Source organism: Choloepus didactylus, chromosome 18 (assembly GCF_015220235.1).
Source record: "Choloepus didactylus isolate mChoDid1 chromosome 18, mChoDid1.pri, whole genome shotgun sequence".
NCBI lineage: Eukaryota > Metazoa > Chordata > Mammalia > Pilosa > Megalonychidae > Choloepus > Choloepus didactylus.
The window spans coordinates 58,684,422-58,701,816 of record NC_051324.1 but is presented as its reverse complement, the minus strand read 5'-3'; the positions used below and the strand labels follow the sequence as shown (position 1 = coordinate 58,701,816).

General features: G+C 34.3%; 1 protein-coding gene across 1 annotated transcript in view; it reads left to right on the top strand.

The window, feature by feature from the left end:
• The window catches only part of EFCAB13 (EF-hand calcium binding domain 13), a 257,910-nt gene extending 244,958 nt beyond the window's left edge, over window positions 1-12,952 (top strand). Inside the window, exons 22-25 of the mRNA XM_037810242.1 lie at window positions 7,451-7,594; window positions 8,047-8,118; window positions 9,961-10,104; window positions 12,906-12,952. Of these exons, the coding sequence (XP_037666170.1) occupies window positions 7,451-7,578 (128 nt within the window). The 3' untranslated portion in view covers window positions 7,579-7,594; window positions 8,047-8,118; window positions 9,961-10,104; window positions 12,906-12,952. The remainder of the gene's footprint in view (window positions 1-7,450; window positions 7,595-8,046; window positions 8,119-9,960; window positions 10,105-12,905) is intronic.
• The last annotated feature ends 4,443 nt before the right edge of the window (window positions 12,953-17,395 follow it).

The window sequence follows — 17,395 nt, the reverse complement described above, 5'->3', positions numbered from 1 at the left end:
GGGTTCCTTTCCTGCTTGCTTTGGGTTTATGTGTGCTTGTAGCATGTATTCAGTAGTCCAAATTTGTTAAACAAAACCATAATTGGAGCTTGGTTGAGCTACATTCCCTTGCTCCCAGCAGAGACTGCTTCTTTTTTCTCATAGCGAAGTTGTGCTACTTAGCCTGCCATGTTGATGGGGGAGGGATGGCAGCTCCACAGTTTGAGGAGATTTACTTACAGTTCTATGCTGTGACCTCTGCCATTCCACCCATTCCAGGCTGGTATACAATGTTGTCTAGTCACAGATGTCCCCCCATCAGTTATTCCAGACTATTTTCTAGTTGTTCCTGGCTATTTATTAGTTGCTCTAGGGGACTAACTAAATTCCATTCCTCCCTATGCTGCCGTCTTGCCCCGCGTACATTTTCCTGATAAAAATACTCAGAAGAATAGGAATAGAAGGAAACTTTCTCAACACAATAAAGGGCATATATGAAAAACCCAAAGCTAACATCCTACTTAGTGGTGAAAGACTAAAAGCTTTCCCTTTAAGATCAGTAATAAGGACAACATGCTTGTCCTAAGACAGGAAGCCCATTGTCACCACTGTTATCCAAAACTGTACTGCAAGTTCTTTTTAGAGTAATTAGGCAAGAACAAGAAATAAAAGGCATCCAAATTGGAAAGAAAGAAGTCAAACTTGCCTTATTTTCTTATGATAAGATACTACATACATGATGAACAGAATGTGAACTGTGGTGTATACATACAATGGAATATTGAGCTGGATGCAAGAAAGAACGAAGTTGTGAGGTATGCTGCTGGGTGAGTGGACCTTGAGGACAGTATGTTGAATGAAATAAACCAGAAATGAAAAGACATACATTGTAATGCCTCACTAATATGAGTTAACTATAATGTGCAAACTCTGAGAGTTGAATCTGAGAGCATAGGTTATCAGGGGGAGGCTTATGGTGAAGGTTCCTAGATTGTAAGCTCTTATAGCAGTTACATTTATTTGTCCTTTGTAACAGTTATTTATAAATTCTGAGATGCTGAGCTGTTTGTGTATAACCTGGTCAGTCCCTGGAACTTTGGGTATCTGTGTGACACCTGAGACTCAGAGCCAGAGTTTGGCAGTTATGAATGTCAGCATTATCCCATACTGCAAATGTTAAAGAGGCTGAAAAAGAGATCAGACTCCAATTAGAGATATGAATGAAGTGGACTTGGTTAGGACTAAGGTAAATCAGACTAAAGGGTAAAGGATGATACTGATTTGGTTTTAAAACTTCAACATCTGTGTGAGACCAAAGGAAAAGATATTTACTTAGTGCAAAATATTTATTTTCTATAGCCCACTATATAATTTAACTTGTATAGTCAGTTTATTTAAACACTATAATTACATGGAACTTTGAATTAGTGAGTGAGATCTTGTTCATTTGTACAGGTTAGTGTGATGCCTCGATACATCCCAAAGTAATTTGGGCAGAGAATAAAAATGTATTTGCAAAGCCCTCTTTGAGGAACTGGGGAAAAATGTCAGAATATTGAACTTTCCTACCTGGAGAATTGCTGATAATCTCAAAAAGCATTGGGGACTACCAATTTAGAAGGCTGAGCCCTTGCTCTTGGGGCTTGTCCTTATGACTCTTTTTACTGCAGAGGAGATGCTAAGCCTACTTACAATTGTGACTAAGAGTCACCCCCAGAGAAGAAGTTCTTCTGTTCCTAAGATGTGGTGTCTCTCTCTCGCTAAGTCACCTCTGCAGGTAAACTCACTACCCTCCCCACTATGTGGGACATGAATCACAGGGATGTAAATCTCCCTGGCAATATGGGACATGATTCCTGGGGATGAGCCTGGACCTGTTATTGTGGGATTGAGAAAGTCTTCTTGATCAAAAGGCGGTAAAGAAATGAAACAAAATAAAGTTTCAGAGACTAAGAGATTTCAAATGGAGTCAAGAGGTCATTCTGGAGGCTATTCTTATGAATTATGTAGATATCCCTTTTTAGTTTTTAGTGTATTGGAATAGCTAGAAGGAAATACCTGAAACTGTTGAACTGCAACCCAGTAGCCTTGATTCTTGAAGATGATTGTATAACTATATAGCTTACACAGTGAGATTGAGTGATGGTGAAAACCTTGTGGTTCACACTCCCTTTATCCAGTGTATGGACACATAAGTAGAAAATGAGGAAAAAACTTAAATGAATAGTGGGGGGTTGTTGGGATGTTTTGGGTGTTCTTTTTTACTTTAATTTTTATACTTCTTTTTTTGAGTAATAAAAATGTTCAAAAATTGATTGTGGTGATGAATGCACAATTGTATGATGTTACTGTGAACAACTGATTGTACACTTTGGATGATTGTATGTTATATGAATATATCTCAATAAAATTGAATTTTAAAAAAAGATACTATACACAGAAAATCCTGAAAAATCCACAGCAGAGCTCCTTAAGCTAATAAATTCAGCAAAGTGGCAGGGTTCAAGATCAACATCCACAAATCAGTTAGTGCTTCTATACACAGGCAGCAAATAGAAGAAGAAATCAAGAAAAGAATTACATCCATTTTAGCAATTAAAAGAATCAAACATCTAGCAGTAGACCTAACCAAGATGTAAAAGGCTTGGACACAGAGTTCTACAAAATGTTGCTGAAGGAAATACAGTAAGACCTAAATAGATGGAAGGACATTCCGTGTTCATGTATTGGAGGACTAAATATCATTAAGATGTCAATAATACACAATGTAATTTACAGATTCAATAAACCCAAATCCAAATCAATAATCTTCTTTGGAGAAATGGAAAAGCCAATTAAAAATTACCAATTAAATTTATATGGTAGAGTAAGGAGCCCTAATAGCTAAAGCCTGCTTGCAAAAAGAAGAATGAAGTTGGAGCACTCACACTTCCCCATCTTAAAACGTATTACAAAGCCACAGTAATCAAAACAACATAGTACTGAAACAAGGGCAGTCATATAGAATAATGGGATAAAATTGGTATCTCAGAAATCAATCCTCATATTTATGGCCAACTGAGTTTTTTTGTACAAATGCTCTCTTTTTATTTTGTGTTATCGAATTTATTATTTTTAAATACAGTTTTATTGAGATTTATTCACATACCCTGCAGTCATCCACAGTGTAGAGTTATTCACAATGCCATCATGTAGTTGTGCATTCATCACCAGAATCAATTTTTGAGCATTTTTTTACTCCAAAAAAAGTAAAAAAGACCACCTAAACCATTTCATCCCCCCATCCCACCCTATTTTTCATATAATTTTTGTCCCCGTTTTTCTACTCATCTGTCCATACACTGGTTAAATGGAGTGTGAGCCACAAGGTTTTCACCATCACACAGTCACATCATGTAACTTACATAGTTATACAATCGTCTTTGAGAATCAAGGCCACGGGGTTGCAGTTCGACAGCTTCAGGTATTTCCCTCTAGCCATTCCAACACACTAAAAACTAAAAAGGGATATCTATATAGCATATAAGAATACCCTTCAGAATGACCTCTCAATTCCATTTGAAATCTCTCAGCCTCTGAAACTTTATTTTGTTTCATCTCTCTCCCACACTTTAGCCAAGAAATTTTCTCAGTCCCATGATGCTGGGTCCAGGTTTACTCCTGAGAGTCATGTCCCGTGTTGCCAGAGGGATTTACACTTCTGGGAATCATGTTCCATGTAGCGGGGAGGGCAGGAAGTTTACCTGCTGAGTGTGCTTAGAGAGAGAGAGAGAGAGAGAGAGGGAGAGAGTCACATCTGAGCAACAAAGAGGTTCTTTGGGGGAGACTCTTAGGCAGAATTATAAGTAGGCTCAGCCTCTCCCTTGCAGCAACAAGCCTCATGAAGGAAAGCTCCCAGATTGAGGGCTTGGCCTACCATACTGTCAGTCCTCAATGTTTGCAAGAGCATCAGTAACAACCCAGGTGGGGAAGTCTCAACATTTCCACATTCTTCCTCAGTTCCCCAGGGGGGGCCTACAAATATATCTTCATTCTCTGCCCAGATTCCTTTGGGATGTATCAGAATTTCACACAAACCTATACAAACCTACCAGACCTCACTTCCTATTCAAATTTCCATGTGATTATAGTGTTTGAATTAACTGGCTGTACAAATTAATTTATTTAGTATGCTGCAGAAAATATAGATCCTGCACCAAATAAACATCTCTTCCCTTGGTTTTACACAGAAGTTGAAGTTTTAAAACACAGTCACCACTGACTTTTGACAAGGTGTCAAAAACCACTCAGTTGGGGGAGGGCAATATTTCAACAAACGGTGCTGAGAAAACTGTATCTCCATTTTCAAAAAAAAAAAGAAGGACCTCTATTTCACATCATATGCAACAATCAACTCGCAATGAATCTAAAACCTAAATATAAGAGTAGAACTATCAAACTCCTAGAAGAAAACATAGGGAACCTTCTTCAGGAGGCTGTGTTAGACAATGTTTTCTTAGACAAATCACAAGCAACAAAAGAAAAAATAGATAAATGGACCTCATCAAAATTGCAAACTTTTTTTCCTCAAAGGACTTCATCATGAATGTAAAAAGACAGCCTACTCAATGGAGAAAATGTTTGGAAACCACATATCTGATAAGGGTTTAACATTCAGAGTATATAAAGAAATTTTTCAACTTAACAACAAAAAGACAAACAACCCAATTTAAAAGTAGACGAATACTTGAATAGACATCTCTCCAAAGAAGATATACAAATGGCAGGCACAAGTGAATAGATGCTCAGCAGTACTGTTAGCCATCAGGGAAATGAAAATGGAAACCACAATGAGATACCATTTCACACCCATCAGAATGGCTGTTATTAAAAAAATGGTAATAACAAGTGTTGGAGAGGATGTGGAGAAATAAGAACACTCATTCATTGCTGGTGCAAATGTAAAATGCAACTTTTGTGGAAGACAGTTTTGCAGTTCCTCAGAAACTAAGTATAGAACTACCATATGACCTGGAAATCCCACTGTGTGGTTTATAGCCCAAAGAATTGAAAGCAGGATCTTAAACAGATATTTGCACAGTGATGTTCATAGGGGCATTATTCAGAATTGCCAAATGATGGAAGCCAACTGTTCATCAACCAATGAATGATAAATGAAATGTGGTATATAAATACAATAGAATATTATTCAGCCTTTAAAATTATGAAGTCCTGATACATGGATATACCTTGAAGACATCATGTTGAGTGAAATAAGCTGGACACAATAGGACAAATATGTGTATGAGCTCAGTGAGTTGAAACAATTAGAATAACCAAACTAACTGAGTTGGAATCTAGAATATAGGTTTCCAGGGGACTGGGTAGGAATAGGGAATATGTAGTTAAGGCTTAAAATGTATGGGCTTCCTGTTTGGAATGATGGAAATGTTTAGGTGCTAGATGGCAGTGGTGGTTGCACAACATTGTGAATGCAATTAATGGCACTGAAATATATATATATATCCGTATATGTTTAAAAGGGAAAATATTAGATTGTATATATGGTAACATAATAAAAATGTATAAAATATCCATGGAACTACAGTACACAAACAGGGAACCCTAAGTTAAACCATGAACTTTAATTAATAGTAGAATTCTAAAGATGTGCTTTCATCAGTTGTAACAAATATTCTACACCAATGCAAGATGGTGGTGGTGGGTTGGTATATGGGGGTCCTGTATTTAATGCATGATTGTTCTGTAAACCAACAACTTCTCTAAAATAAAAAAGGACGTCATCAGGAAAGTGAATAGACAACCTACAGAGTGGGAAAAAATATTTGGAAACTATGTATCTGAGAAGGTTTTAATATCCTGAACAGATAAAGAACTCCTACAACTCAACAACAAAAAGACCAAAAGAACCCAATTTAAAAATGGGCAAATGACTTGAATAGGCATTTCTCCAAAAAAAATTATACAAATGGCCAATAAACAAATGAAAAGATCTTAACATCATTGGTGATTAGGGAAAAGTAAATCAAAACCACTATGAGATACCACTTCACAACCAGTGAGATAGGTATTATTAAGAAAAAATCACAACAAGATATCCCTTCAGCCCAGTGTTCTCACCCAGGCTGTCACAATTGGCCTCTGGAAGGCCACTTTTGGTTTGAATAGTGTCTGAGAGATTCATTACAGAGGTAAGCTGACACAATAGGAGTCTCTTCCCTCCACAGTATGTTTCCACAAAAGGGAAACATCTAAAACCATCACAGCAAGATTGTTTCAGTCATACATATGGGCAAATATAAATTAAGGTTTAAAGCAGTAAGAATTAAGAAAAATCATGTTCTCAATTTTTCTGAGGATTTCTATTATATTTTTTTTACCATTTCATGTTTGAGTAATCATAAATATTAATTGATGGCTTTTCTAAAAATTGGAATATCATTCACTAGAGGAGTTATTTGTTTCTTTCCAACTACCTTTACTTTCTTTAAATAAAATCTAAAAGTGACTTTAAAAAAAAAAAGAAAGAAAAAATGTACGAAACTACAGAAAATAACAAGTGTTGGCAAGGATGCAGAGAAATTGGAAACCTTGTGTATTGCTTTTGAAATGTAAAATGGTGCTGCCACTGTGGAAAACAGTTTGGTGGTTCCTCAAAAAGTTAAATATAGAATGACCATATTAAGTATATACCTCAAAGAATTGAAAGCAAAGACTCAAATACTTCTACATCAATGTTCCTAGAAACATTTAGAATAGACAAAAGGTTGAATCAACCCAAATTTCTATCAACAAATGAATGGATAAACAAAATGTGGTATATGCATACAATGGAATATTTCTCAGCTGTAAAAATGATTGAAGTTCTGACAGGTGCTACAACATGGATGAACTTTGAACATTATGGTGAAAGAACGCACGAAAACAATCTAGTATATATAAAGCTAGCAGATAGTCTGGTAAGAGAGAAAGGTTCTTTAATGTTAGAATAGTGTGTGACAATGTGTTTCTTATTCTATAGTAGGTTTATATTTTTTAATGTTCTCCTTTCTGCAACTATTTGCCTTCTATTTCTGCTACTTAGCCTCATTTTAACAACTACCACCTAAATGTTCTTGAAATGCTTTGCATATCCTAGAATTTTATGTAACTGGAATCATAGAAACCTGTGCATTTAGCAAAAACTCCTTTGAGGGGAAATAATGAAGTAAAAGTGGACTTTTACAAAAATTTTATAGAAACTCAACTTTCACTTGACTAGATGTATCTTAAATTGCATCTATTTTTTAATTGACTTTTAGAGACAAAGCCCACTGATGTTTTATTTATTTATGTATTTATGTATTTATTTGTTATGTTTTAAAAGCTCTTTAACTCAATTCTTTCTAACTCTGGAGGCTATGGGTATTAAGTTCTAAAACAGCTTCTCCCCCAACATGATCATCTATTCTCTATTTTCATGTATTTACAGATTTATTTAAAGAGATTTCAACTCTTGATAAGATCAGAAATGATAGGATGCCTGTAAATGAACTGGGCTCTAGACTCTTGAGTCCAGGAGTTCCATTAAGCAAGGAGGCATTCCAGGAGATCCTGTGACAAGCATCTATTGATGGTGTGAATCCTTTTTGAAAGAACAATCTATGTTGAGCTTAATGAAATCCTAGTTTTACTGTTTCCTTGGGACATTTGTTTTGTTTTTGTACATTTTAGATAGTAAGTCTTCGAAATATAGTGAGAGCATAGGCTTGTCGAGAGCTAATTAAAATTCATTTTTTTCCTCCTGGAAATATTTTTAAGAGGGATCCTCTGTTTATCTATCATCAAATCTATAAAAATATATATAAAAATTAAATTATTTAAGCTAAATAAAATAATATAGTTAGAATTTCATTCTTGTTTTGAGGGAACAATTTTGGGTAAAACTTTTTTAAATTAATTGATTATTTTCCAGCTAATTTTTAGAAATTAAAAAATTTCCCACCCCCTCACCCCCTGCCATGGATATTTAATGATTACTAGCCTTGATACTTTACCACTTCATAATTATTGTACTTTACTTTTTAGAAAATAGTGAAGTAAGTCTTAAACAAATTTTGGAAACTTTGAACACAAAGAAGACAGTTCCTGTATTTGTAGGTGGGTCAATCAATAAGATAATTCATTTTAGATGTTTGTCATATTTTGCAATGCTTTTTAAACAGTATGATGATGTATAATCAATATACAAAAACAGTACATATTTAAAGTAGACAATTTGATAAGGTTTGGCATACACCCACACCCAGAAAACTATCAAAACAATCTAGGTAATGAACCCATTCTACCCCCAAAAGTTCCTCATTCCCCTTTGTAATCCTCTTCTCCTGCCTTTCCATACCCTTCCTCCCCTCTTCCCCAGGCAACCACTGACCTGCTTTCTGTCGCTATATATTAGTTTGTATTTCCCAGAATTTTATATAAATGGAATAATACAGTATGTTCTCTTTTTTTTTTGCTAGCATTTTTCGCTTAGCATAATTATGTTCTGATTCTTCCATTTTGTAGCATGTATCAATAGCTCATTACTTTTTATTGCTGAGTAGTATTTCATTGTATAGATATGACACAGTTCATTCACCTGGTGATGTACGTTAGGTTGTTTCCAGTTTTCTGGCTCTTACAAATAAAGCTGCTATGAATATTCATGTATAGGTCTTTGTGTGGACAAACATTTTCATTTCACTATGCCAATTTAGAAAAAGCCATGGTAGATAAATACTGTACTTTCTAACTTTTACTTTTTCTTACTGTATTGTTACACTACTTTCTGCATTAATATGGTCTTTTATTATTGTTTCAACAAATATGCTGTTGACTAGACATAAAACTTACTACATGTGTATGTTTTTAGAGGAAATATTCTGCTTTTATTAATGTACTGATAACCCAATAATTTAAATTAATTATTAGCTTCAAGGAAAGCAGTATAATTGAAACAAAAGTAGTTTAATACAATTTTTAAACATTTTGAACTTTCCCATTCCAAACGACCAATGAAAGTTCTTAGGAATAACTCTATCCATGTGCATTTTAGCTGTAATCCTTTTTGTTCTAGATAAGGACTATTTTATGTTGGTTTGATGCAAGTATGAAATGCTGTTCAAACAATGATTCTTTAGATATGACATATTTTTAAAGGCATTTGATATGATTAGAGGACAGAGAAGTGTGAAAAAAGGACTACATAATAGAACCAAGTGTAGCAGAGAGATGGTGATGAGCTATGGAAGAAAATCAGGAGGCCAAGAGGTCAGTTTTTAAAAGTAGAAGTGGGTTAGCTCTCCAAAGAGTTTTTAGCTGAAGGACTTCCCTTCCCTTGCTTCTTTTTCTTTCTCTTCCCTTTGCTTTCCTTCTATTTCATTTCAATTAGGGAGGGGAGAATGATCTTGAAGGTCAGCAGTCTTTGGGATAGTGGGAGGATTAGAGTACTTTCAACCAGAATAAGAGGCAAGTTTTAATAAGAGTAAAAGTTGTAAAGAATAAGCAAAAAAAAAAAAAAAATGAATGGAGCAGCAAAATATGTAGAGAGAAGAAAGTTGAGGACTACTTATATTTTCATATGCTGAAATTTGGGCAGTTTCATTTAGCTTGAGATGAGCCCTGAAGTCCCTCTCGCTGGTACAAAATTAAACATTTCCATAGGCGATGCAATAATGACTGTATTTTAATTTTAAAAATGATCATTTTACCCAGCCAACATAATTTTTTGATATTGAGCCAAAACAACTGATCAATTCAGGGGAACACCTAGGATAAAGGAATTTGGGGCTTATTTTATTAATTTTGCAATCATAGGGATGATGGTAATTGTGATAATCTGTTTTGACAATATAGAATTTTAGGATTGTTATTGTTCAGAAGTATATAATATAAAAACTTTAATTACAAAGATATTAATATTCTTAATTAATAAATTAATTAATCCCCATTTGCTTTCAGATATAGACATTGCCCTCAATAATGTTAACTTGATGAACTCTGACAGAATTCAAGTTAAAGACTTGAAAGATGCTTTGAGTGACCTCGGTATTTCTTTCAAGCCTGAAGAACACCAGATGTTAGAAAAAACGCTTGATGTTGATGGTATATATAACCACTATCAGTTGGACTTCCTAATCAAGTGACAACAATTATTGTTTTTTCAAACATAATTGACTTTATCAAATTTCAAAAGTTACCATGTCTTAGAGATTCCATTTCCCTTCCCTACCCTTCTTCCCCACCCTCTCCTGCTCCCAACAATCCCAGGGGAAAATCACTCTAACAGAGCAAGTCTACTGAGATCATAAATTTATCTCAATAGAACATCTTTGAATAAAGGAAGTGTGTATTAAGAGTTTAATATTTTCTTTGGCAGGGAGAGTAGATTGATGGAATTGATGGAATAAGCCCTTACTTTGTAGCCCCATCAAGTATCTTGTGTTGATTCTATCAGAGTGGGTGTGTTTGTTTTGAGCAGCTGCTGTGTAAATCAGGGAAGGTGAAGTATTTCTCTGAGAAGGTTGTGCTGAAGTGAAACTGCTGTTAATCAGGGAGCAGCCAATGGAGGATTTTCTCCCTTTCTGCCTGAGATGTGTATTTTAATCACCTTTCTATATCTATGGCATGAGGTTGGTTGAATATGAATCTTAAGAGCTTTCAGGGAAAAGGTAATATATAAAATTCAAATTTTCACAGTTATTGTGTGCTCAATTATTATTTTAAAATCAATTTTAAAAGTAATTTATTTTAAACATTATTAAGTGGGTTTTTCCATTGCTTCCTCAGTCATATTGACTGGGGTCACTGCACTGCACACTTTCAGGGACACATTGTCATCTGTGAACCACACTGCTTGGTGTTGTGCAGTGCTTGTCCTGCATGGATATATACGACAGACCTGACCTTGAGTGCCTGTAATATGTAAGGTGTTATGTAGATTTAATGTATTCAAAGAAGTATAAAGTACTCATATTCAGGAAACCTTTGATCTAAACAACAAGAAGGTTTAATAATATAGGAGATAAAAGTTAAACAAATAATGAAATGTTACATGATATTTCTTGAAAAATTTCTAGGAAACAATGATGACACTGAATTCTATGAGTTTAGAGCAGAGCTATTTCATTCATTCAGTGAACATTTATTGAGCATCTATTGATTCCTACTCACTAAATATATAAATATAAAAGACACTATTTCTCAAGAGATTATAGTCTATTGATATAACAGAAATAATGAGAATACCATTTTTTAAATACTATGAAAGAAGCAAACATAAGGTGTTATGGAGCAAAAACAATAGGTACCTAACCCACCCAGGACTGGTTAGGGTGGTCAGAAGAGATTTCCTGGAGGCAATGGCACTGGAGTTGAGTTTTGAAATATGAATAGAAATTAGGCAGGAATTGGGGGTGCAGAGAAGGGGATCTGAAGGAGTTAGGAGGCATGTGCAAAGGGTAGAAGAAGGAAAGTTCATGGAGAAGTCAGTGAACTCCATGTAATCCAGCAGGACTTACAACAGTGGACTTCAAAATTATTTACATTGGAATTTCCTAGGGAATTTGTTAAAAACTCAGGTGCTTTGATCTCATTCAGATATTCAGAATATCTGCACTGGGGCCAAGGTGCATGTGTATGTATGTGTATATTTTTTTCACCCAGCTATGAAGTTCATTTTTCTGTGAACCAAAGTTTGACTATTGACTTGGTGGTGCATGATATGAAAGAGAAATGAGACTGGCCATATAGTGAAGACAAGATGGAAGAAGTCTCTAGAGGGTCATTGAAGAATTCAAAGTTGAAAAATGATATGTTTAATTTTTCATTTTAGAATGAGCATTCTGGTATCATTAAGAAAGAATTGAAGGAGGACAAGCATGGGAGCAGGGAAATATTTTAGAAGCATGCAATAATTCAGGGTAAAAATTTTGAGTGTCAGAACGAAGGCACTATTCTAAGGGTGGAAAGAAGGGGACAGATAAGAAATTGAGGAGGTGGAATTTAATCATTGTTTGATTAAGTTAGGGAAGGGAGAGAGAGAGAGAGATCAAGAATGAGTAATAGATTTCTGGCTTGGGTGACTTATTTCATGGTGTTGCCTTTTTATCAAGATACAGAATACAGTGTGAGGATCAGGTTTTGGTACAAAGATAAGTTCAGCTTAGGGTATATGCATTTGAGGTACTTGTGGACATAAATTTGAAGATGTCCAGTAGACAATGGTCTGAGCTGGAAATAGAAATTTGAGAGTCATCAGCACACAGCATGTAGCTACAGGAGAATTCAAGAAAAGAAAAGGGTATAGAATGTCATGAAAAGAGGGACAAAAGCCTACTGGGGCATGCTAATAATTAAGTAATGATGGAGAAAGAATAGTTTATAGAGGGCATTGAGAAGAGATAGCCAGAATTTGAAGAAGGAAACCAAGAGGAATCTGTATCAGCAAACCAAAGGGAGGAAAGTTTGAAGGAGGAAAGTGTTAAGACAAAAATGAAAAAAGTGTCCATCAGTTTGGCAATAAATTTTAACTGGTGAACTTGGTAAGAGCAGTGTCAATGGTGGTAGAAGCCACATTGTGATAGTTTGAGGTGTGAATGAGGTTGTGATGAACAAAAATATTTCTTTCCAGAAATTAGGTTGTGAAAGAAAGGAAAGGCATAGAGCAATAGTTAGAGGGGAATATATGTTCAAGAAAAAGCTTTTTGGAAAATAGACTCATGAGATGGTTTTGACATGACTAGTATTTGGGATAGGTAGAGAGTGGATAACATTCTGGACAAAAGTGTATAGAGGTAGAAAATCATAAAGTGTATTAAGTGGACATTAAATGAACTGATTTACCTTATTGTGTAAACCCTTTATTTCTCAAATCTATTAATTTGTTCTTACTGATTTTCTTATAGAAAAGGGAGATGTTTCCTTAAAGACTGCTCTATTAGCATTGAAGAGCAATAGACGTTTTCAGGATTTTAGAGGTGAGAATAATTAGGAAGCTTTATATGCATTTAAAATGTAGAAAAGTTTTTCTTTATTGTTGAAAATGATAAGCCACTTACATAAAAATTTAACTTACTTGCTACAAGATCAAATCAGTGGTATACCATTATTTTAGGAGTTCAGATAAAGGTGGACTTCCTGCATTCACTTAAGGCTAGTTTTTAACATTACTTATTAGTTCATAATTGAAATAAATAATATATCTTTAGAATATTTTAATTAATAAATTTAAGTTTTTTGATTAGGGTAGTACATTTACATGGAAGATAAATTTAAAAATATAGGATATACAGTGAAAATCTCCCTCCTATCTGGTCTCCTATTCATTGTGTTCCCACCCCTCCCCCAATAACTAGCCACAGCATTTAGAGATTTTATGCACATTCAGAAAAATAGGAATATGTAGTCTCCCTTCACGTGTTTTTTACACAAGTGAAAGCATAATCTATACATTGTTCTGTATCCTTGATTTTTTTTCCTTTAACAATGTATTTCGGATACTTGGTCATATTAGAACATAAAGAGCTTTCTCATTCTTTTTTAAAATTGCATAGAGAATGGGAATTCTGATCCTGATGTAGATATATGTACTTAACCTTTTTGGATCCATGATCCATACCACTTGGTTTTGTCTCTTTGACTGGCACCAAGAAATGTTTTGTGGCATCATGTGATGGCTGCCCTCTCTGAAATATCTCTGTAACTTTTGAGTATAACTTTTAAAAATTCTAGTTCATTTAAATGAGTTAGTAATCTAATGTTTTATGAACTTACCAAAATTCTTCTCCAACTTTTATTGTCAGTCTAATGAGCATCTTAGGGGCAAAAAATTCCATGTTTTTCCTTCATGTTCTGTAAAGATGCATTTTATTTTATTTGGTTGCAGATAATACATTATTTGATTGTCAGATGATAATAATACACTTGGTATAGTGCTTAATGTTTTAAAAAACACTTTCAAATAATTTATTTCATGTATTTTTTATTATTACCCTGTTAAGTAGGTGTCTTACAATCAAAATGAGAAAACTAAAGCTCAAAGGAATTATTATCTTACCTAGGGTGTCTCACAGCAAGCAAGTGATGTAATCCAAGTACAAGAATTTTCTCCACTGTATTATAGTTTAAAGGTTTAGCTTAAAAATGGATTTTTCTTTACTGTAACTTACAGGTTAATATCACAATTAGTACACATGTATTGAACACAAAAATATGCATATCACAGAGATAGGTCCCAAGGATCTTAAAATCTGGATGGGGAGATAAGCCAATTACCTACAAGTATAACTACTATGCTATGAATTCAAATGAATGGCATACATTTATTATTTTAGGGGTTAGGATGCAGGTGAGCTTCTTGTGAAAAAATAGAGGAATGCTTTGAGGGAAGGGTAGCATTTAGGTAGCAGAGAAGAGGCAAGAAAACATTTAAACTAGGGATTAGAAGAGAAGAAGGGATTAGAGGGACAGGGAAGATTTGTAAACATGAGGATGAGAAATATAGTTAGTGTATCTAGATTGGAGGGCACATTAAATATTAGATTCATAACAATTAGATATTAATAGGTTTTTGAGCAAGAAAGTATCAGGTGCCAAGTTATCTCTAAAGATCAGTTTACCAGCAAATTGCATTGAGGCAAAGATACCATTTATTCAGTGAATGGCGCTGTGCTGGTAAGAATGATGGATAGATATAGGCTCCTTGACCCCACAGAATTTATTACAGAGGCAGAGATAAACAAAAAAATAACTATACTAACCATAGAAAGAAAATTAGAAAGGCTGATAGAGAGAATTAAAGTGTAGTGACTTAATGTAGATAAAATAGGGCAGCTAGTCTATGAAAAAGTGTGACATTTAGACTGAAACGTAAAAGACTAGAAGGAATCATTTACTGGAAGAGTTTGGAGAAGACTCTTCCAGACAGCAGAAAAAGGCTGTGAAATGTCATAGGGATAAGAAATAATTTATGTGTTTAAGAACACTGTCTTTATATGAGAACACTGTGGTTCGAGTCTAGTGAGAAAAGGAGAGGGTAATAAAAGATGATGGAGTGATAGACATTGGCCAGATTATTCTAGGCCTTTTAATAAAAGGAGTTTGAATCTAATTCAAAGTATAATGGGAAGCTAACTAAGAGTTTTAAGCAAAGGAATGACATGATCAGTTTTAAGGTCATTCTAGTTGCTGTGTGGAAACTGAATTGAGAGACAGAGAAGGGAGAGATAGAGAGTGAGAAAGAGATAGAGAGATATTTAATGGTATTTAGAAGATTGTGGAAATAATTCAGGCCTAAGGAGATGAGGACCTGGAGAAGGGTGGTAAGTAGGGGACTAGTAAGGAAAAAAAAATAAACAAGAGAGATGGGAGAAAAGGGGGAAAAACTGAATAATGGTGTCTGGGGTTATGGTGGTAACAGATTATGGATAGAAAGCTAACTAAGGTTCCAATTAAGTTGACTGAAGGAATGAATCCATTCAAAAGCATAATTATTTCAAGTTTGTAGCAATGATGGTATATATAAAAGAATGTTCAAAAAAATAGTTATTTGAGAGTGTTGAAGATGTAATTCATCCATACACTTACCTCCTGGAGGTACAATAGCTGGAAAAAGTCCAAGTAAATAAACCTCAGAGATAATAGAGAGAAAAATTCCTGCTCTGTTAAGTTTGTTTCAGCATTTTTGTTGTTTTATCAATCTTTGAGTTAACTCTAATCTCCCTAAAGTAAAGTGACATGGATTGTGCATCATATAAGTATCTTGGATGTAGGCAAAGAACATGTGCAGCAAGAATTGAAACCAGGTCTATAAGTTTCAAAGTTTGAGCCCTTTCAGTTAGAAATATGATCCAAAATTTGGATGAGAGTTTGGGGATGGAGATATTTGAAAGTCATTGTCATAGCTGATAGTTGAAAAAGATGACTTGAATACATGGGTAAATATACCATTTTCTGGATAGATGTCAAAATGTTATACTGAAGTAACTTCTCTTCAGGTAAATTTATAAATTTAATGCAATTAAAAAATATGGATATTTTATTTCATGGGGGTAGGTGGTGGAGGAAAGGATTGACAATCTGATTTTAATCTAAGGATTGACGTTTATTCCAGAAGAATAGTAAGGAAGAAATAAACAAGAAAAAAAATATTTTAAAAAGTATTGATGGGCATCTGTCACTACCAGATATTAAAGCCAAAATTATTTTAAATGATTCATTTAAAATAATAGGCATATCAATAAGACAGAATAAAAGCCCAGAAGCAGATCTAATTATACATATAAATATGGTATTGGTGTTCCCTAACACTGGAGGAAGAATGGATCGTCAATTAACAGTCAAGATAGAACTTTTTATTAATGTATTGGTATCACCAGTATGCAGAGAAGTTCAAATTGAAAATGAGATTTTTATTTTGCTAGTCATCTGGCAAAGATGCAAAAGAATCATAGAAGTTGGTATTGGAAAGGATGTGGTAAACTGACCATTTCTTTTGCTGTGGTTATATGTTTAAACTGGGACAACCCTTCTGAAGAGAGTTTGACAATGCAATTCAAAAGCTTTGAAACAGTGCATCCCATTTGACATTAGAGATTTATCCTAAAAATCATGTCAGTGAAAATATGTATGCCTGAGAAAATTCTTCAACAGAATTCCATTTATGGTAGCAATTGGATTTTGATTTAGAAAGATAGGATATAGATCCATGCAGTGGAATATTATGCAATCATTTAAAATGATGCTGTAGAATAATATGTTGACAAGAGAAAATGTTCAAAATGCATTGATAAGTGAAACAAAGTTTGCTATTAATGAATGCTATAGTTAAACACCATTAAAATGTAAACTTGCTGAAAGGACACATACAAAAATGTTATCAGAGATTATCTTTGAATGATGGAGTTATTAGTGATTTCCCCTCCTTTTTGTGTGTTTTCTAGGATTTCAGCATGAAGCCCACAGATTCTACCAATTTGTTAATTGGAGGGGGAAGGTTAATTAAAAAGTAAGGGTGGGATAAGAAAAAAAAAATAAAAGTAAAAAAGAACACCCAAATCATGATTGTATGGTATATGAATATATTTCATTAAAACTGAATTTAATTAAAAAAAAAAAAGTAAAGGTGGGTAGTTAGCCACCCAAAATGTGCAGAGGACAGTGAAGGCTGATATTACTGGTTAAGGCAGAAAAGAAGTTTGAGAGTTATTTGCTATTATTTGTAAAAGCAAGAGCATTATACTCTGAATCAGAATGCTTCATTTCTAGCCTGATATATTCTTGATTATGATCTTGGGCAAGTCACTTAATCTAATATGCAAAATATAAATATATACCTTTACATATTAAATAGTACCTGTTGTGTTTATTTCATAGAATTTTTCATGTGAGGATCAAA